The sequence below is a fragment of the Hyla sarda genome, chromosome 9, assembly GCF_029499605.1.
Source record: "Hyla sarda isolate aHylSar1 chromosome 9, aHylSar1.hap1, whole genome shotgun sequence".
Classification (NCBI taxonomy): Eukaryota; Metazoa; Chordata; class Amphibia; order Anura; family Hylidae; genus Hyla; species Hyla sarda.
The window spans coordinates 172,265,359-172,288,469 of NC_079197.1; the positions used below are offsets into that span (position 1 = coordinate 172,265,359).

Genomic DNA, 23,111 nt, shown 5'->3' on the forward strand with positions numbered 1-23,111 from the left:
GACCTGCTGTAATGTCACAAGATTTCCTCCCCTACTCTTCTTTCTTTCACATGAACATACAGTGGGGGAGCCGCTGCTTTTCCTACACACAGCTTCCTGCAGTACTGGGCTCAGCTGCTGCCAATCTCTACATATTCGGGTCCAAATGACAGCCCAGCCCTGGTGGCCTCACTCCCCTGCAGTCCACAAGCAGGAAGTTCAATTAATAAATTATGCAAATAAGCAGGCTGGGACCATCTCTAGACCCGAGGACACTGCTGGGGACATTATTTGTCCGAGAATGCTGGACAACCTACCTTTAAAGGAGTTGTCCGGTATTACAAAAATGCTGCTTGTTATTTTGCAAAAACAGCACCACTCTTGTCCACAGGTCGTATTGCAGCTCAGCTCCATTGAATTGAATGGGACTGAGCTGCAGTACTACTTACAACCTGAGGACAGGAGTGGTGCTGTAGCACCACCATTTTTCTAATAATGGACAACCCCTTTACGTTCCATGAAGTGTAATATAAAGGCTATGTTTCAGTGTATTTTGAGATGTAAAGTTTTTATGCCCCAAAACATATTTTATGCCCGAATCACAATTTGACAGATCACATATAGTTTATTTTTGGACAAAATGCAGAACAGTCAGTGGTAAATGATGTGAACTTTATTCGGATCCCAGTAAAACCGCAAGGTGAATTCGGTGTTAAGCTTCTACGTAATAGAGATGTTTTCTGGATACACACTTTGCATACCACACAACCATATGGATTAAATCACAGGACTGACCTAATTCTCTGATATTAAATTGCAGACACCCCCCCCCCCCCCCTTTCTTTTTGGGTTTAATTTTATTTGATCTGTTTTTATTTTTGAGCTTTCATTCATATTTTTCTTTACATGTCGTGAATTGCAATGCACCATTTTTCTCATTCCTATGTGTATGTCTATCTATGTTTTTATGCAAATATGGTTTTAAGGTATTTTTTATGTCCGTATGTTACCAATATGTTTATTGTGTACGTGTTGATCCGGGCGTGGGTTAGTAGGGGTTAACACCAGGGATTATTCCCCAGGATTCCTCCTTCCCACTTCCAGATCCCCTTTATATACCTGACTGTACCTAAGATTTTGTGTGCATTGATGAAGGGTTTTACCCGAAACGCGATCACGCTGTCTTTCTAGTTGTGTTTTATACTGGCTGCTCCGCACACCTTGCGGTTTTTAATGGGATCCGATTAAAGTTCACATCATTTACCACTGGCTGTTCTGCATTTTGTCCATATTATGTGGAGTCATGCCGCGCTGGGGATTGAGTGAGCGCCCCCCCCCCCCCCCCTCCCTTCTCTACATAGTTTTTTTTTGTGGCCATGGTACTTATAATGGGGGAAATACGGCCAAATTAGGTGCAGACAAAATATTGTCTGTTGTTGTTTTATGGCTTTTTGCCTATAAACACTTCAAAGACCTGATTTGCATAAAATGTAAAAAAAAATGTAAAAATTTGTAAATAAAATAGAAACAAAAAAAGCAAACAGACAAGCTACAAAGCAAAAAAATAAAATTAAATAAAAAAATAAACACTGATAAAAACACTCCAAAAAGCAAAACAGGACAAAAACAAACAAACAAACAAAAATGCTTTGAAATTTGAGACTCATTTTGCGTAGACTGGGATGAAGCAATTATGACACATTATTTTGTCAAATCAGTAGGTTGGCAGGGCCGGGGCAAGGATTTTTGTCACCCTAGGCAAAAGCTAATTTTGCCGCCCCAATGACTCCGCCCATTGGACCGTCCTTTAAGACACCCCACCTTACTAATGGGGTGACACACTGTAACAAACCTCCTCCTCATGCGAGTGGTTCGGATGCTGGTTGTCTAACTTTCTTGCAGCAGGCAGAGAGGCGTCCCCCATCAAGAGGGCGCTCTAGGCGGCTGCCTATTTTGCCTATAGGCAGAGCCGGCCTTGTATTTGGACTCCTTGTATTGATATTTTTTCCCAAAACTAGATTTGTTAAAAATGCTGACCAAAATGATGACCAAATCACTGTGTGTGAGCCCAACATAACGTCTTGTCAGACTATGTTCACACTTCCGGAATGTCCGCACGGGAAAAACTCCATGTGGACATTCTGGGGACTGCGGGCGCCGGCATATTATGCCGGCGCCCGCAGTCCCCAGAATGTCCACATGGAGCATCCGTACGGGAAAGTGCGTCTCATAGACAGCTATGCATTCCGTGCGGACTCTGCACAAAGAATGAACGTATTCATTCTTTCCGCGGACACAAAAAACGGAAACTTCTGGCACGGAAATTCCGCGGTGTGCACAGCTCAACAGATACCTTATATCTTGTCTAGCAATTTCTCCGTGTTTTACCTATATTTTAAACAACGTCTTTTCCATTCTGATGATCTCCCTTTGAAAATTGGGCACATGAGCTCTATTGTATTACAAACCAAGATGTTAAAGTCGTTTGAAGGTGACACCTTCTGTCTAATTAACACGGCAATTTATATTATCCTTTTTTCCTTTGGAGAGGAGATTCTTCCATCTTATTACGTGTAATGAAAAGCCCCATTTAGGACTCTTTACATGAAGGTGAAATGTAATTGTGATGTAATTGTACGAGTGAACAATGCGTCATCCTGCTCCCTGGAATATGGACAATTATCATCATTTCCCATCACAGTAAATATTCTCAGGCCTTTCTTTCGTCTAATAATGGACATAAGAAGCTGGCACTTAGCTTTAGTGGTATCGGGTAGACTGCGCCAGACGTCTAGATGACCACGAGTCCTGCACTGCCCCTCCCCAACACTATATCCAACATGTATGTTCATTCCCAGGAAAAGCAGCATTCTAAAGATTGTCCGACAGAACGTATCAGGTCATCACAGCCATGATTCTTGGTAAGTTTCGAACTTGGCTAAACTAAAATCTCTATCCTGACCACTGGTCATCAGCATGTCCAAATAACTACATGTGTACACTGCTCAAAAAAATAAAGGGAACCCTAAGACAACACATCTTAGATCTGAATGAACTAATCGTATGAAATACTTTCCTCTTTACATAGTTGAATTCGCTGACAACAAAATCACACAAAAATTATCAATGGAAATCAAATGTATCAACCCATGGAGGTCTGGATATGGAGTCACACTCAAAATCACAGTGGAAAACCCCACTACAGGCTGATCCAACTTTATGTAATGTCCTTAATACAAGTCCCAATGAGGCTCAGTAGTGTGTGTGGCCTCCACGTGCCTGTATGACCTCCCTACAACGCCTGGGCATGCTCCTGATGAGGTGGAGGATGGTCTCCTGAGGGATGTCCTCCCAAACCTGGACTAAAGCATCCACCAACTCCTGGACAGTCTGTGGTGGATGGAGCGAGACGTCCCAGATGTGCTCAATCGGATTCAGGTATGGGGAACGGGCGGCCAGTCCATAGCATCAATGCCTTCCTCTTGTAGGAACTGCTGACACACCCCAGCCACATGAGGTCTAGCATTGTCTTGTATTAGGAGGAACCCAGGGCCAACCGCACCAGCATATGGTCTCACAAGAGGTCTAAGGATCTCATCTCGGTACCTACTGGCTACCTCTGGCAAGCACATGGAGGGCTGTGCGGCCCCCCAAAGAAATGCCACCCCACACCATTACTGACCCACCGCCAAACCGGTCATGCTATAGTATGTTGCAGGCAGCAGAATGTTCTCCACGGCGTCTCCAGACTCTGTCACATGTGCTCAGTGTCAACCTGCTTTCATCTGTGAAGAGCACAGGGCGCCAGTGGCAAATTTGCCAATCTTGGTGTTCTCTGCCAAATGCCAAACGTCCTGCACGGTGTTGGGCTGTAAGCACAACCCCCACCTGTGGACATCAGGCCCTCATACCACCCTCATGTCTGTTTCTGACCGTTTAAGTGGACACATGCACATTTGTGGCCTGCTGGAGGTCATTTTGCAGGACTCTGGCAGTGCTCCTCCTGCTCCTCCTTACACAAAGGCTGTGGTAGCGGTCCTGCTGCTGGGTTGTTGCCCTCCTACGGCCTCCTCCACGTCTCCTGATGTACTGGCCTGTCTCCTGGTAGCGCCTCCATGCTCTGGACACAACAAACCCTCTTGCCACAGCTCACATTTATCTATTACATAAGCTGGATACTACCCTCACCCATAAATTCTAGATTACTATAAGGTCCGATGTTGTATAGCGATGCTGTATAGGGTCGGGTGTTGTATAGAGATGCTGTATAGGGTCGGGTGTTGTATGGAGATGATGTATAGGGTCAGGTGTTGTATAGAGATGATGTATAGGGTCAGGTGTTGTATAGAGATGCTGTATAGGGTCGGGTGTTGTATAGAGATGCTGTATAGGGTCGGGTGTTGTATAGAGATGCTGTATAGGGTCAGGTGTTGTATAGAGATGATGTATAGGGTCAGGTGTTGTATAGAGATGATGTATAGGGTCAGGTGTTGTATAGAGATGATGTATAGGGTCGGGTGTTGTATAGAGATGATGTATAGGGTCAGGTGTTGTATAGAGATGATGTATAGGTCGGGTGTTGTATAGAGATGCTGTATAGGGTCGGATGTTGTATAGAGATGCTGTATAGGGTCGGGTGTTGTATGGAGATGATGTATAGGGTCAGGTGTTGTATAGAGATGATGTATAGGGTCAGGTGTTGTATAGAGATGATGTATAGGGTCAGGTGTTGTGTAGAGATGATGTATAGAGTCAGGTGTTGTATAGAGATGATGTATAGGGTCGGGTGTTGTATGGAGATGATGTATAGGGTCGGGTGTTGTATAGAGATGCTGTATAGGTTCAGGTGTTGTATAGAGATGATGTATAGGGTCGGGTGTTGTATAGAGATGATGTATAGGGCCGGGTGTTGTATAGAGATGCTGTATAGGGTCGGGTGTTGTATAGAGATGCTGTATAGGGTCGGGTGTTGTATGGAGATGCTGTATAGGGTCAGGTGTTGTATAGAGATGATGTATAGGGTCGGGTGTTGTATAGAGATGCTGTATAGGGTCAGGTGTTGTATAGAGATGATGTATAGGGTCAGGTGTTGTATAGGGATGATGTTGAGGGTCAGGTATTGTATAGAGATGATGTATAGGGTCGGGTGTTGTATAGAGATGCTGTATAGGGTCAGGTGTTGTATAGAGATGCTGTATAGGGTCGGGTGTTGTATAGAGATGCTGTATAGGGTCAGGTGTTGTATAGAGATGATGTATAGGGTCAGGTGTTGTATAGAGATGATGTATAGGGTCAGGTGTTGTATAGAGATGCTGTATAGGTTCAGGTGTTGTATAGAGATGATGTATAGGGTCGGGTGTTGTATAGAGATGATGTATAGGGCCGGGTGTTGTATAGAGATGCTGTATAGGGTCGGGTGTTGTATAGAGATGCTGTATAGGGTCGGGTGTTGTATGGAGATGCTGTATAGGGTCAGGTGTTGTATAGAGATGATGTATAGGGTCGGGTGTTGTATAGAGATGCTGTATAGGGTCAGGTGTTGTATAGAGATGATGTATAGGGTCAGGTGTTGTATAGGGATGATGTTGAGGGTCAGGTGTTGTATAGAGATGATGTATAGGGTCGGGTGTTGTATAGAGATGCTGTATAGGGTCAGGTGTTGTATAGAGATGCTGTATAGGGCCGGGTGTTGTATAGAGATGATGTATAGGGTCGGGTGTTGTAAAGAGATGATGTATAGGGTCAGGTGTTGTATAGAGATGCTGTATAGGGCCGGGTGTTGTATAGAGATGCTGTATAGGGCCGGGTGTTGTATAGAGATGCTGTATAGGGTCGGGTGTTGTATAGAGATGCTGTATAGGGTCAGGTGTTGTATAGAGATGCTGTATAGGGTCAGGTGTTGTATAGAGATGCTGTATAGGGCCGGGTGTTGTATAGAGATGCTGTATAGGGTCGGGTGTTGTATAGAGATGCTGTATAGGGTCAGGTGTTGTATAGAGATGCTGTATAGGGCCGGGTGTTGTATAGAGATGCTGTTTAGGGTCGTGTGTTGTATAGAGATGATGTATAGGGTCAGATGTTGTATAGAGATGCTGTATAGGGTCAGGTGTTTTATATAGAGATGACATTATGGGGTCAGCTGTTGTATAGAGATGCTGTATAGGGTCGGGTATTGTATAGAGATGCTGTATAGGGTCGGATGTTGTATAGAGATGCTGTATAGGGTCGGATGTTGTATAGAGATGATGTATAGGGTCGTGTGTTGTATAGAGATGATGTATAGGGTCAGGTGTTGTATAGAGATGATGTATAGGTCGGGTGTTGTATAGAGATGGTGTATAGGGTCAGGCGTTGTATAGAGATGATGTATAGGGTCGTGTGTTGTATAGAGATGATGTATGGGGTCAGGTGTTGTATGGAGATGATGTATAGGTTCGGGTGTTGTATAGAGATGATGTATAGGGTCAGGTGTTGTATAGAGATGATGTATAGGGTCGGATGTTGTATAGAGATGCTGTATAGGGGGTCGGGTGTTGTATGGAGATGATGTATAGGGTCAGGTGTTGTATAGAGATGATGTATAGGGTCAGGTGTTGTATAGAGATGATGTATAGGGTCGGATGTTGTATAGAGATGATGTATAGGGTCAGATGTTGTATAGAGATGCTGTATAGGGTCGGGTGTTGTATAGAGATGCTGTATAGGGTCAGGTGTTGTATAGAGATGCTGTATAGGGTCGGGTGTTGTATAGAGATGATGTATAGGGTCAGATGTTGTATAGAGATGATGTATAGGGTCAGATGTTGTATAGAGATGATGTATAGGGTCAGGTGTTGTATAGAGATGATGTATAGGGTCGGGTGTTGTATGGAGATGATGTATAGGGTCAGATGTTGTATAGAGATGATGTATAGGGTCAGGTGTTGTATAGAGATGCTGTATAGGGTCGGGTGTTGTATAGAGATGCTGTATAGGGTCGGGTGTTGTATAGAGATGATGTATAGGGTCTGGTGTTGTATAGAGATGATGTATAGGGTCAGGTGTTGTATAGAGATGATGTATAGGGTCAGATGTTGTATAGAGATGATGTATAGGGTCGGGTGTTGTATGGAGATGATGTATAGGGTCGGGTGTTGTATAGAGATGATGTATAGGGTCGGGTGTTGTATAGAGATGATGTATAGGGTCGGGTGTTGTATAGAGATGCTGTATAGGGTCGGGTGTTGTATAGAGATGATGTATAGGGTCGGGTGTTGTATAGAGATGATGTATAGGGTCGGGTGTTGTATAGAGATGATGTATAGGGTCGGGTGTTGTATAGAGATGATGTATAGGGTCAGGTGTTGTATAGAGATGATGTATAGGGTCAGGTGTTGTATGGAGATGATGTATAGGGTCGGGTGTTGTATAGAGATGATGTATAGGGTCGGGTGTTGTATAGAGATGCTGTATAGGGTCGGGTGTTGTATAGAGATGATGTATAGGGTCAGGTGTTGTATAGAGATGATGTATAGGGTCAGGTGTTGTATAGAGATGATGTATAGGGTCAGGTGTTGTATGGAGATGATGTATAGGGTCGGGTGTTGTATAGAGATGCTGTATAGGGTCGGGTGTTGTATAGAGATGATGTATAGGGTCGGGTGTTGTATAGAGATGCTGTATAGGGTCGGGTGTTGTATAGAGATGATGTATAGGGTCAGGTGTTGTATAGAGATGATGTATAGGGTCAGGTGTTGTATAGAGATGATGTATAGGGTCGGGTGTTGTATAGAGATGATGTATAGGGTCGGGTGTTGTATAGAGATGATGTATAGGGTCGGGTGTTGTATAGAGATGATGTATAGGGTCAGGTGTTGTATGGAGATGATGTATAGGGTCGGGTGTTGTATAGAGATGATGTATAGGGTCAGGTGTTGTATGGAGATGATGTATAGGGTCGGGTGTTGTATAGAGATGATGTATAGGGTCAGGTGTTGTATAGAGATGACATTATGGGGTCATGTGAGAATCACAGTGTTATTTCCCCTTTTACATGACCCTGTTAGTGAATTTTTCTTATTTCTTCTCAAAGATGGAGAGTGACTGGATGCGTGCGGGTATTACACAAAGCTCTCCGGAGTTGCTAAGTAACAGTATATAAGTGTAATTATACGGCAGATACAAAGATCAGCTTCAGTAAATGTATAGCGGGAGAGATATACAATGCTGCTATACCTGGTGCTGACACATATATGAGGTGTGACGTCTTCTCATCCTACTGTACCAGGATAGGGACCGGATTATCGGGATAGAATTATGGGACATATACGGCCTTATATTCTCAGAAATAATACACACAGGCATCTAATGGAGCACTGACATTGGTGGCCATGGAACAGTGTTCCCCAACCTGTGCCTCCCCTGGTGATGCAAAACTACAACTCCCATCATGCCCTGACAGTCTACGACTGTCAGGGCATAATGTGAGTTGTAGTTTTGCAATAGCTTTAGAGCCCCAGGTAGGGGTACCCTGTCATGGCATTATAGATTCCTCACATTGGGGGATTATGAAGGATGGACACTAAGACTATGTTCACTTACCGATTTTTCAGCCTTATTTTGAGGCTCAAACAGCTAAAATCGTCATCTATTTATTGAGACTCAAAGTGAAACCTAAAAACCGGTGTGTGAACATAGTCATACAACAGCCTAAGGCCATAGTTACGTGTTCACAAACAGTTTTTTTGTTTTGGGGATGTGAAATATCAAACTCTTTGTAGATGTGGTCCTTGGTGGGATTTAAAGTGTACAGATACCACAAAAACCCTGTTATGTTACTCAGTACCTTATCCTGATCATGTACATGTCATTTTTATGTCCCTATCACTGATGCTTCACAAAAATAGCATATTAGAGCTGCTCAAAGTCCATCTTTTCCATCTTCCCAAAGGGAGGGGGCGTGTCCTTCTCTTGCCTGCACTGTGATGACTCCTCCCCGTCCCTCACTCTGCTGACTCCCTGTTCTTGGGAGCCTTGCAGTCCTGCTCTGCAACCCTTTCCCCTCTGGTTTTCTGCTGTACACACACACACACACACACACAATGATTATTGGAGATTGCCTGTACTCTACCACCAAAGACAATATGGTGAGTTTTTAACTTAGATCTTCCGAAATAAGTGCAAAGGTTTAGTGCTACAAGTACAATAGTTTTTTATGTATACATTTTCTATATGTTTCTGTGTCATTCATGTGTATCATCCTTTGCCAGTCCTGTAATGCTGGGACTTGTAGTTTTGGAATAGGTGGAGGTACAGTGTTTGGATAACTTTTTTGCAGAAGTGTTGTCTTCAGCTGTGTGCCTACAGCTTTTGCAAAACTACAACTCCCAGCATGCCCAGACATCCTTTCACTGCCGAGGCATGCTTGGAGTTGTAGTTTTGCAACAGCTGGAGGCACATGTTTGGTAAAACTCTGTGTTACAGCAGTGTTACTGCAGGCTGTGTTGTTCCTGCAGCCTTGTCAATCAGCCATCTCGTGTCCATGACCCTTGGACACCCTCATGCTGCTGTGGGACTCATCAGTGTCCCGGGAGGTATGGGGACCCCTAGTGGTGGGATTTTCAAAGGCAGTTTTCCTTAATAAAATGTGAAATTTTGTTTAAAGAAGTATATCAGAAAAACTATTTTGCCAAGATGTACAACAGCAAAAAAGTTTTTGTATTTGACAGCGCCCATTTAAACCTAGTACCCCAGTGCTGCAAGGAAACAGCGCTCACCACAAAGACAAACAAAACAATTGTGTGAACATGGCTTCTGTTCAATAGAACTCAATGGTACAAAAACAGCCAATTCTTGAGTTTTTGAGCCATAAACCAGCGATTTAAAAGCATCCAAGGTCCAAAAAAGACTGTGTGTGAGGTTCATAGACTATGGCAGGTTGGATAGAAGCGCATGTCTCTTCTAGAGCAAGTTTTCAAGAAGATTATTGTTCAACCAAAACTACAAACACCAAATGATGTAATCCAGAAACATGCAGAATGAGCAGACGGCGCTCACCATATGCCTGATAGAATATGATAGAACGCTTTATTCCGCGCAGGGCTGGTGCAAGTATTTTTGCCGCCCTAGGCAAATGCTAATTTAGCCGCCCCTTGACCCCCCCCCATTGGCCCCGCCTTTTGACACACGCCACATTACTACTGGGGCAACACACTATAACAAACCTCCTCCTCATGTAATCACTTTACTACTGGGGTGACACACTGTAACAAACCTCCTCCTCATGTAATCCCCTTATTACTGGGGCAACACACTATAACAAACCTCCTTTTCATGTAATCACTTTACTACTGGGGTGACACACTGTAACAAACCTCCTCCTCATGTAATCCCCTTATTACTGGGGCAACACACTGTAACAATCCTCCTCATCATGTAATCTCCTTACTACTGGGGTGACACACTGTAACAAACCCCCTCCTCATGTAATCTCCTTACTACTGGGGTGACACACTGTAACAAACCCCCTCATCATGTAATCTCCTTACTACTGGGGTGACACACTGTAACAAACCTCCACCTCATGTAATCTCCTTACTACTGGGGTGACACACTGTAACAAACTTCCCCTAATGTAATCTCCTTACTACTGGGGTGACACACTGTAACAACCCCCTCCTCATGTAATCTCACGACTGGGGTGACACACTGTAACAAACCCCCTCATCATGTAATCTTCTTACTACTGGGGTGACACACTGTAACAAACCTCCACCTCATGTAATCTCCTTACTACTGGGGTGACACACTGTAACAAACCTCCACCTCATGTAATCTCCTTACTACTGGGGTGACACACTGTAACAAACTTCCCCTCATGTAATCTCCTTACTACTGGGGTGACACACTGTAACAACCCCCTCCTCATGTAATCTCACTACTGGGGTGACACACTGTAACAAACCCCCCCATCATGTAATCTTCTTACTACTGGGGTGACACACTGTAACAAACCCCCTCATCATGTAATCTTCTTACCACTGGGGTGACACACTGTAACAAACCTCCTCCCCATGTAATCTCCTTACTACTGGGGTGACACACTGTGACAAACCTCCTCCTCATGTAATCACCTTACTACTGGGGTGACACACTGTAACAAACCCCCTCCATATGTAATCTCCTTACTACTGGGGTGACACACTGTGACAAACCTCCTCCTCATGTAATCTCCTTACTACTGGGGTGACACACTGTGACAAACCTCCTCCTCATGTAATCTCCTTACTACTGGGGTGACACACTGTAACAAACCTCCTCCTCATGTAATCTCCTTACTACTGGGGTGACACACTGTAACAAACCACCTGATGTAATCTCCTTACTACTGGGGTCACAAACTGTAACAAACTTCCTCCTCATGTAATCTCCTTACTACTGGGGTGACACACTGTAACAAACTTTCCCCTCATGTAACCTCCTTACTACTGGGGTGACACATTGTAATAAACCTCCTCCTCATATAATCTCCTTACTACTGGGGTGACACACTGTAACAAACCTTCTCCTCATGTAATCTCCTTACTACTAGGGTGACACACTATAACAAACCTCCTCCTCATGTAATCTCATTACTACTGGGGTGACACACTGTAACAAATCTCCTCCCCATGTAATCTCATTACTACTGGGGGGACACACTGTAACAAACCTCCTCCTCATGTCATCTCCTTACAACTAGGGTGACACACTATAACAAACCTCCTCCTCATGTAATCTCCTTACTACTGGGGTGACACACTGTAACAAACCTCCTCCTCATGTAATCTCCTTACTACTGGGGTGACAAACTGTAACAAACTTCCGCCTCATGTAATCTCCTTACTACTGGGGTGACACACTGTAACAAACTTTCCCCTCATGTAATCTCCTTACTACTGGGGTGACACACTGTAACAACCCCCTCCTCATGTAATCACCTTACTACTGGGGTGACACACTGTAAAAAACTTCATCCTCATGTAATCTCATTACTACTGAGGTGACACACTGTAACAAACCTCCTCCTCATGTAATCTCCTTACTACTGGGGTGACACACTGTAACAAACCCTCTCCTCGTGTAATCTCCTTACTACTGGGGTGACACACTGTAACAAACCACCTCATGTAATCACCTTACTACTGGGTTGACACACTTTAACAAACCTCCTTGTTACGCCGAGCGCTCCGGGTCCCCGTTCCTCCCCGGAGCGCTCGCCTCATCTTCGTTGTTGCAGCGCCCCGGTCAGATCCACTGACCGGGTGCGCTGCGGTCCCGCCTTCAGCCGGGATGCGATTCGCGATGCGGATAGCGCCCGCTCGCGATGCGCACCCCGGTCCCCGTACCTGACTCGCTCTCCCTCGGTCCTGTCCCGGCGCGCGCGGCCCCGCTCCCTAGGGCGCGCGCGCGCCGGGTCTCTGCGATTTAAAGGGCCAGTGCACCAATGATGGTGCCTGGTCCAATCTTCCCAATTAGCTTAATTGGCTCCCACCTGTGCACTTCCCTATATCACCTCACTTCCCCTGCACTCCCTCGCCGGATCTTGTTGCACTTGTGCCTAGTGAAAGCGTTCCCTTGTCTGTTCCTAGTCCGTGTTCCTGACCTCCTGCCGTTGCCCCTGACTACGAATCTTGCCGCCTGCCCCCGACCTTTTGCTACGTCCGACTTTGCTTCTGCCTACTCCCTTGTACCTCGCCTATCTTCAGTATCTTCAGCAGCCAGAGAGGTGAGCCGTTGCTAGTGGATACGACCTGGTCACTACCGCCGCAGCAAGACCATCCCGCTTTGCGGCGGGCTCTGGTGAAAACCTGTAGTGGCTTAGAACCGGTCCACTAGCGCGGTCCTCGCCATCCCTCTCTGGCACAGAGGATCCACTACCTGCCAGCCGGCATCGTGACAGTAGATCCGGCCATGGATTCCGCTGAGGTTCCCCTGCCAGTTGTCTCTGATATCGCCCGACAGATCGCCCATCTAACCCACCAGCTGTCGGAAGTGTCCACCATTGTGCACCAACATTCGCAACTTCTTCAGCAATCATCTCCTCCGCCAGCTCCTGCACCTCCTCCGCAGCGAGTGGCCACTCCTAGCCTCTGCCTGTCCTTGCCGGACAAATTTAATGGGGACTCTAAGTATTGCCGTGGCTTTCTTTCGCAATGTTCCCAGCACTTGGAGATGATGTCGGACCAGTTTCCTACTGAAAGGTCTAAGGTGGCTTTCGTGTTCTGCCTTCTGTCTGGAAAAGCCCTGTCATGGGCCGCACCGCTCTGGGACCGCAATGACCCCGTCACTGCCTCTGTACACTCCTTCTTCTCGGAAATTCGAAGTGTCTTTGAGGAACCTGCCCGAGCTTCTTCAGCCGAGATTGCCCTGCTGAACCTGGCCCAGGGTGTTTCTTCCGTTGGCGAGTACGCCATTCAGTTCCGTGCTCTTGCTTACGAGTTGTCCTGGAATAGTGAGACTCTCTGCGCGACCTTTAAAAAAGGCCTATCCAGCAACATTAAAGATGTTCTGGCCGCACGAGAGACTCCTGCTGACCTACATGAACTCATTCATCTAGCCACTCGCATTGACATGCGTTCTTCCGGATGGCGTCTGGAGCTCCGCCTGGATATGGACTTTGTTCGCACGAAGCGTTTTTTCTCTCCGGCTCCTCTCTCCTCTGGTCCCCTGCAATCTGTTCCTGTGCTTCCCGCCGCGGAGGCTATGCATGTTGACCGGTCTTGCTTGACACCTCAAGAGAGGACACGACGCCGCATGGAGAATCTTTGCCTGTACTATGCCGGTACCGAACACTTCCTGAAGGATTGTCCTATCCGTCCTCCCCGCCTGGGAAGACGTACGCTGACTCCGCACAAAGGTGACACAGTTCTTGATGTCAACTCTGCTTCTCCACGCCTTACTGTGCCTGTGCGGATATCTGCCTCTACCTTCTCCTTCTCTACTATGCTCTTCTTGGATTCCGGATCTGCAGGAAAATTTTTTTTGGCCTCTCTCATCAACAGGTTCTACGTTCCTGTGACCAGTCTCGCCAGACCCCTCTACATCTATTGTTTTTACAATAAAAGATTGGACTGTCTCGTACGTTTCCACACAGAACCCCTCCTAATTTGCATCGGACCTCATCACGGAAAAATTGAGTTTTTTTTCCTCAGGTTCTTTGGCCCCAAGAAGAGGGGGAGACCCAAGGGGGGGGGTACTGTTACGCCGAGCGCTCCGGGTCCCCGTTCCTCCCCGGAGCGCTCGCCTCATCTTCGTTGTTGCAGCGCCCCGGTCAGATCCACTGACCGGGTGCGCTGCGGTCCCGCCTTCAGCCGGGATGCGATTCGCGATGCGGATAGCGCCCGCTCGCGATGCGCACCCCGGTCCCCGTACCTGACTCGCTCTCCCTCGGTCCTGTCCCGGCGCGCGCGGCCCCGCTCCCTAGGGCGCGCGCGCGCCGGGTCTCTGCGATTTAAAGGGCCAGTGCACCAATGATGGTGCCTGGTCCAATCTTCCCAATTAGCTTAATTGGCTCCCACCTGTGCACTTCCCTATATCACCTCACTTCCCCTGCACTCCCTCGCCGGATCTTGTTGCACTTGTGCCTAGTGAAAGCGTTCCCTTGTCTGTTCCTAGTCCGTGTTCCTGACCTCCTGCCGTTGCCCCTGACTACGAATCTTGCCGCCTGCCCCCGACCTTTTGCTACGTCCGACTTTGCTTCTGCCTACTCCCTTGTACCTCGCCTATCTTCAGTATCTTCAGCAGCCAGAGAGGTGAGCCGTTGCTAGTGGATACGACCTGGTCACTACCGCCGCAGCAAGACCATCCCGCTTTGCGGCGGGCTCTGGTGAAAACCTGTAGTGGCTTAGAACCGGTCCACTAGCGCGGTCCTCGCCATCCCTCTCTGGCACAGAGGATCCACTACCTGCCAGCCGGCATCGTGACACTCCTCCTCATGTAATCACCTTACTACTGGGGTGACACACTGTAACAAACTTCATCCTCATGTAATCTCATTACTACTGGGGTGACACACTGTAACAAACCTCCTCCTCATGTAATCTCCTTACTACTGGGGTGACACACTGTAACAAACCTCCTCCTCATGTAATCTCCTTACTACTGGGGTGACACACTGTAACAAACCTCCTCCTCATGTAATCTCCTTACTACTGGGGTGACACACTGTAACAAACCCTCTCCTCGTGTAATCTCCTTACTACTGAGGTGACACACTGTAACAAACTTCATCCTCATGTAATCTCATTACTACTGGGGTGACAGTAGTTCTAGCTGGGCGGGTGCTTCGGATGAGCGGCGGGTGCTTCAGATGCTGGCTGGTTACTAACAAGACCACCCATGGTTCTTGGGTAGGTGCACTACAATTGGTGTAAGATTTGTCCTGTTTGGGTCCACCTCCTCATCAGGTGCCCTTGTATAGTATTTCGGGTAAGACCGCCAATGGCCACATCCAACCATGTACCCATTGGACAGACATTTTGGGGGGCAGGGGCAAAGGTAGAAAAAAAAATGGCACTTCTAATTAAAAAATTTTGGGAAAAACCTTACGTATGTTAACACAACACATTTCCTAAAATAAGGGACCTCAGCTGAATGAGACCCACATCAACCCATGGAGGCTCCAATTAGTAAGGGCATTATAGAACAGGTACATTAAAAGGGCAGAAGCCCCCTTTTGAGTCTCGTCCCTGCCATTGGAGCTTTGTTAAAAATCTATTGGTTCGCCCATTGTTTTCCATCTTTGATCCGTCTCTGCTTTTCTATATTGCAGGATAACAGTCGAAGAGTGGATAATGTCCTCAAGCTGTGGATCATCGAAGCTCGTGACCTCCCCCCCAAGAAGCGCTATTACTGCGAGCTCTGCCTGGATGACATTTTGTACGCCCGTACCACCAGCAAAGCCCGGGGCGAGACCGTTTTCTGGGGGGAGCATTTTGAGTTTAACAACCTGCCAGCTGTCCGGAACCTGCGCCTCCACCTGTACAAGGACACAGATAAGAAGAGGCGTAAGGAGAAGAGCAACTACGTGGGCATGGTGAACGTGCCCATCGCCAGCATCAGCGGGCGCCATTTTGTAGAGCAGTGGTACCCAGTCTCTCAGCCCACATCCTACAAGGGGAAGAGCAGCTGTCCCTCCATCCGCCTAAAGTCCCGATACCAAACTATGAGCATCCTCCCCATGGAGTTGTATAAAGAGTTTGCAGAGTATGTGACCAACAACTACCGGATGTTGTGCGCCGTGCTGGAGCCGGTGCTGAGCGTGAAGAGCAAAGAGGAGGTGGCCTGTGCGCTGGTGCATATATTACAAAGCACGGGGAAGGCCAAGGTACGTAGATTTCTGGAGCGCTCCTGTACATTTTGTAGGTCACCAGCAAAACACTTTCAATGTGATGGATCTATAAAAAGCCACCAAGTCAATAAAAGTTCTTTTTTGTTCTGACCAACCCTTAATTTATTACATTTTTAAGGAAGCACTTTGGGAATTTTTTCTGCATCATAGGCTATTATTAGAGAACAATGTAGAGGTTCTTGTGTGTGCCTTGTGCTTACCTGATGTGGCAGGAATGAGTTTTAGCCATAGTAATTCCTATTTTGGAACAGAAATGATATCCTGCAGGGAGAGGGGGGGAAGAGTCTCATCTCTGCAATTCTCCTAAAGACCTGGCTACACTAAACTGCAAAGACTTATAAGGGGGTGGAGGTCTGTTTACACTACTTGCAGTTTTATTCAAAGTGCATTTTTTAAAACACGGTATTTGACCTATGTTCACAAATATATATATATATATATATATATATATATATATATATATATATATATTTATTTATTTTTTACAACTTTTAAAAATTACATATTTTTGCCATGACTTTGGGGGAAAAAAAATGCTAAATATGACAGTGATAACTACTATATATCCTGATCCCATAGAGAGAGCAGCAGTATACAGATAGAGCTGGAGGGGAGGTGTATAACTACTATATATCATGATCCCATAGAGATAGCAGCAGTATACAGATAGAGCTGGAGGGGAGGTGTATAACTACTATATATCCTGGTTCCATAGAGATAGCAGCGGTATACAGATAGAGCTGGAGGGGAGGTGTATAACTACTATATATCCTGGTCCCATAGAGATAGCAGCAGTTGTACACAGATAGAGCTGGAGGGGAGGTGTATAACTACTATGTATCATGATCCCATAGAGATAACAGCAGTATACAGATAGAGCTGGAGGAGAGGTGTATAACTACTATATATCCTGATCCCATAGAGATAGCAGCAGTTGTACACAGATAGAGCTGGAGGGGAGGGGTATAACTACTATATATCCTGGTCCCATAGAGATAGCAGCAGTATACAGATAGAGCTGGAGGGGAGGTGTATAACTATTATATATCCTGGTCCCATAGAGATAGCAGCAGTATGCAGATAGAGCTGGAGGGGAGGTGTATAACTACTATATATCCTGATCCCATAGAGATAGCAGCAGTTGTACACAGATAGAGCTGGAGGGGAGGGGTATAACTACTATATATCCTGGTCCCATAGAGATAGCAGCAGTATACAGATAGAGCTGGAGGGGAGGTGTATAACTACTATATATCCTGGTCCCATAGAGATAGCAGCAGTATGCAGATAGAGCTGGAGGGGAGGTGTATAACTACTATATATCCTGGTCCCATAGAGATAGCAGCAGTATACAGATAGAGCTGGAGGGGAGTTGTATAACTACTATATATCCTGGTCCCATAGAGATAGCAGCAGTATACAGATAGAGCTGGAGGGGAGTTGTATAACTACTATATATCCTGATCCCATAGAGATAGCAGCAGTATACAGATAGAGCTGGAGGGGAGGTGTATAACTACTATATATCCTGATCCCATAGAGATCGCAGCAGTATACAGATAGAGCTGGAGGGGAGGGGTATGACTACTATATATCCTGGTCCCATAGAGATAGCAGCAGTATACAGATAGAGCTGGAGTGGAGGGGTATGACTACTATATATCCTTATCCCATAGAGATAGCAGCAATATACAGATAGAGCTGGAGTGGAGGGGTATGACTACTATATATCCTGATCCCATAGAGATAGCAGCAGCAGTATACAGATAGAGCTGGAGGGGAGAGGTATAACTACTCCCATAGAAATAGCAGCAGTATACAGATAGAGCTGGAGGGGAGGTGATTAACTACTATAAATCCTGATTCCATAGAGATAGCAGCAGTATACAGATAGAGCTGGAGGGGAGGTGTTTAACTACTATAAATCCTGATTCCATAGAGATAGCAGCAGTATACAGGAAAATCTGCGGAAAATTAGCGGACTTATACCGGTGGCACATCAGAAACAATGTTTATGTCAGTGACATTGTTATAGTTTCTAATTTTATGCACATACATCACTGATTGGTTGCTTTTACTATATATGTTCTTCTCACATGGGCCCTGTGAGAAGTAACTAATCCCAATTTGCATGTATTTTCTTAATCTGCATTTATTTTAATAAATTGTCTTTTATTATTATTGAAGCACGATCCAGAAATTTATTTCTATATATATATATATATATACATATATACTCACCTAGAAGGTCCGGGCTATTTTTTATTCTTGGATGCCCTAGTTTGACCTCGGTGTGTATCAGTAATTGTGAGCTGCACATACCCATATTTTTTTCTTTTCTTTCTAGATTTGTTAATTACTTCTATTAAAAAATCGTAATCCTTCCAGTACTTATTAGCTGCTGAATACTACAGAGGAAATTCTTTTTGGAACACAGTGCTCTCTGCTGACATCTCTGTCCATTTTAGGAACTGTCCAGAGCAGCATATGTTTTCTATGGGGATTTTCTCCTACTCTGGACAGTTCTTAAAATGGACAGAGATGTCAGCAGAGAGCACTGTGCTCATGATGTCAGCAGAGAGCACTGTGCCCGTGATGTCAGCAGAGAGCTCTGTGTTTCAAAAAGAAAAGAATTTCCTCTGTAGTATTCAGCAGCTAATAAGTACTGGAAGGATTAAGATTTTTTAATAGAAGTAATTTACAAATCTGTTTAACTTTCTGGCACCAGTTGATTTAAAAAATAAAAGTTTTCCCCCGGAGTACCCCTTTAATGTTCATTATTCTTTTTAATTATGCCTACAATGTTGGGGTAAACTATAGCCCATTTTCCAGCAGGGAACCACTCTTTAAAGGGGTACTCCGCCCCTAGACATCTTATCCCCTATCCAAAGGATAGGGGATAAGATGTCTGATCGGGACTCTGCGATCTCGGCTGCGGCACCCCAGACGTCCTGTGCACGGAGCAAACTTCGTTCTGTGTCGGATGAATGGCGAAGCGAAGAGTCACGGCCACGCCCCGCTTGTGACATCACGGCCACGCCCCCTCAATGCAAGTCTATGGGAGGGGGCGTGACGGCAGTCACGCCCCCTCCCATAGACTTGCATTGAGGGGGCGTGGCTGTGACGTTACAAGCCTCCGGCGCTGCACCCGATGCTCTAAACAAAGGCAGCAGCAGGGAGATCGCGGGGGTCCCCAGCGACAGGACCCTTTCAATCAGCCATCTTATCCCCAATCCTTTGCATAGGGGATAAGATGTCTAGGGGCGGAGTACCCCTTTAAGGCTGCATTCACACCACGTTTTTGCAATACAGTTCCCGTATACGTTTTCAATGTGAAAACCGCCCGGAACCGTATCGAAAACCGTACGCATTGACTCTCCATTGAAAACCGTATGCCAAACGATGCATCAGGTTGTGTCCGTTTTGCATCCTGTACAGTTTTGTCAGTTTTTGTTTTTTTTTTACCCGTAACCAAAACTGTAGCCTACCACGGTTTTTGGTCCGGGTGAAAAACTCTATTAAACCGTATACGTTTTTTTTTTTTTAACATGGGAGTCAATGGGAACCGTACAGAACTCTATGTGTATATGATTCCATCCAGTTTTTACCATACGGTTTTTGACTTTGCACAGTTTTTTTTCTTGGAATTTCAATCAAACAAGTGAAACTTTATTCAAAATGGAGTGAAAAGTTAAAAACGTATATGTTTTTTTCTTACAAAACGGATGCAACCGGACATCATTTTGCAAACCGTATACGGTTTTTAACTGTATACGGGTTGAAATTTGTACACACGTTTTGCTACAGTTTAGTCAGGTTTTGAGGAATCCATTTTTCATCAAAAACCTGATACGGGAACTGTATTGCAAAACCGTGGTGTGAATGCAGCCGTAGACCAAGGCTTTGATATTTGGCTTCCCCGGAGATGGGTTATTGGGGAACATCTATTGATAGACTTGGTTGGGAAGTCCTTGGTAAATTCTTTTTAGCCTGATGATCTGAGATTGTTATCTCTTTGTATTCGGGAATCTAGAGAATGCGGCCATTGACCAACATCACAGACCTTCATCAAGGATCGGCAGAGCCGCTTTTATGTCTCCTCCCGACTTGATGCGTTACCATCTGTCTTGTATTACACAATGTTCCTCCACACATCAAAGTTCTCCAGATCCCATACACTGAAGGGTCTTAATGGTGTCTTTCTTTATACATGGCTTTAATTTTTTGTCAATGGAAGGTGTTGTCGCTCACATCTTAGAAAAGTATGGAGATTTTATTTGAAACGGAACAAAAGCATTGATTCCGGTATCGGCTTTGTGACTATAATGACGCTATGTGAATAGAGAAGGATTGACACAATGTTCCTCTGCAGCGGGGCTTAGATATAGGTTGGGGTGGCAGGAATCTAATGTATGCTTTATACTGTTGTATCTAATATTGGTTTATTGGACTGGGAGTTCAATGTGTTGCTTTTATACAGCCGGAATGGGGTGGGACAATGAGGGTTGGGATTTGGGTAAAGGTTGAAACCATGAATGGGGACTTATTGAGCAAGTTGGTCCATGAATTGAATTAAAGGGGTATTCCGGGCAAAAACATCTTATCCCCTATCCTAAGGATAGGGGATAAGATGTCTGATCGCGGGGGGCCCGCCGCTGGGACACCCCCCCGCGATCTTCCTGCAGCAGCCCAAATTGTATGCGTAGCTGCGTCTGCAGTTTCGGAAACCGCCGGGCTTCCGAGACGGGGACATGACGTCACGCCACGCCCCCTCCATTCATTTCTATCGGAGGGGGCGTAACGGCCGCAATGCCCCCTCCCATACACTTAAGTGGAGGGGGCGTGGCTTGACGTCACGTCCCCGTCTCGGGAGCCCAGCGGTTTCCGAAACTGCAGACGCAGCTACGCATAGAATGCATGTGCTGCAGGTAGATCACGGGCGGGGGGGGGTCCCAGCGGCGGGCCCCCCGCGATCAGACATCTTATCCCCTATCCTTAGGATAGGGGATAAGATGTTTTTGCCCGGAATACCCCTTTAAATGCCTGAAAAATTGTTACGTGCTTAATTTGTGGCTCCTACAGAGGAATGAGTGTAATAGAACTTTCTTCTCACAGTGTGTATAGCACTTGATAGTTACGGTTCTCATGTGAGGTACAGAAGCTTAGTGGTTACATTCACACAAGGCCATTCAAACTTAACAAAATTAGAATAATATTTTAAAGGGGTATTCACTCCTCCTACCGTAGACATGAATGGAGGGGGCTTGGACGTAATGTCACATCGTCACTCGGTCTCGGAGGGCACAGAATGCTGGGGGCTGCGCCCTGATCGCGGTGGTCCCAGCGGCGGGACCCCTGCAATCAGACATCTTATACCCTGTCCTTTGGATAGGGGATAAGATGTATAAGGCCGGAATACCCCTTTAACTTTCTTTTCAGTCTTAGGATCTTGTTCTCTTCACAGGAGCCCCTCCCTGACCTGTGTTACTTCACACAGGACCACACACACGTTTTTCAATTGCCTCCTTTTATCTAAGCCTGCTTCTTTTTATTAGACTCCCCCAGACATAGTGGCCCAACAAATGATTGCTCATTGGGCTACCCCCTTTTCTAAAAGGGCCTACTATGCAGGGCCAACAATCTAGGTTGTCTTATTTACAAGGCTGTAGGGCATCCAGTCCACACTGCAGCTGTCTACCAGTACCCCCGGGACTAGGAATTCTACCTCAACCTCCATATTGCTCCTAAATTCAGCTTCCCCCAGGTGTTACGCCGAGCGCTCCGGGTCCCCGCTCCTCCCCGGAGCGCTCGCTTCACTCTCGCTGCCGCAGCGCTCCGGGCAGCTCCACTGACCCGGTGCGCTGCGATACCGTCTCCAGCCGGGATGCGATTCGCGATGCGGGTGGCGCCCGCTCGCGATGCGCATCCCGGCTCCCGTACCTGACTCGCTCTCCGTCTGTCCTGTCCCGGCGCGCGCGGCCCCGCTCCCTAGGGCGCGCGCGCGCCGGGTCTCTGCGATTTAAAGGGCCACTGTGCCGCTGATTGGCGCAGTGGTTCCAATTAGTGTGTTCACCTGTGCACTCCCTATTTATACCTCACTTCCCCTTCACTCCCTCGCCGGATCTTGTTGCCATTGTGCCAGTGAAAGCGTTTCCTTGTGTGTTCCTAGCCTGTGTTCCAGACCTCCTGCCGTTGCCCCTGACTACGATCCTTGCTGCCTGCCCCGACCTTCTGCTACGTCCGACCTTGCTTCTGTCTACTCCCTTGTACCGCGCCTATCTTCAGCAGCCAGAGAGGTTGAGCCGTTGCTAGTGGATACGACCTGGTCACTACCGCCGCAGCAAGACCATCCCGCTTTGCGTCGGGCTCTGGTGAAAACCAGTAGTGACTTAGAACCGGTCCACTAGCACGGTCCACGCCAATCCCTCTCTGGCACAGAGGATCCACCTCCTGCCAGCCGGCATCGTGACAGTAGATCCGGCCATGGATCCCGCTGAAGTTCCTCTGCCAGTTGTCGCCGACCTCACCACGGTGGTCGCCCAGCAGTCACAACAGATAGCGCAACAAGGCCACCAGCTGTCTCAACTGACCGTGATGCTACAGCAGCTACTACCACAGCTTCAGCAATCATCTCCTCCGCCAGCTCCTGCACCTCCTCCGCAGCGAGTGGCCGCTTCAGGCCTACGACTATCCTTGCCGGATAAATTTGATGGGGACTCTAAATTTTGCCGTGGCTTCCTTTCTCAATGTTCCCTGCACTTGG

General features: G+C 46.5%; 1 protein-coding gene across 16 annotated transcripts in view; it reads left to right on the forward strand.

Annotated features, from left to right (window-relative positions):
• The window catches only part of SYNGAP1 (synaptic Ras GTPase activating protein 1), a 343,920-nt gene that overhangs the window by 233,656 nt on the left and 87,153 nt on the right, over window positions 1-23,111 (forward strand). For all 16 annotated transcript variants that reach the window (XR_008847792.1, XM_056539466.1, XM_056539472.1 and 13 more), the window contains one exon: window positions 15,770-16,324. Coding sequence is in view for 15 of the 16 variants with exons in the window: in XM_056539466.1 (XP_056395441.1) it covers window positions 15,770-16,324 (555 nt within the window). In the remaining variant the exon portion in view is untranslated. The remainder of the gene's footprint in view (window positions 1-15,769; window positions 16,325-23,111) is intronic.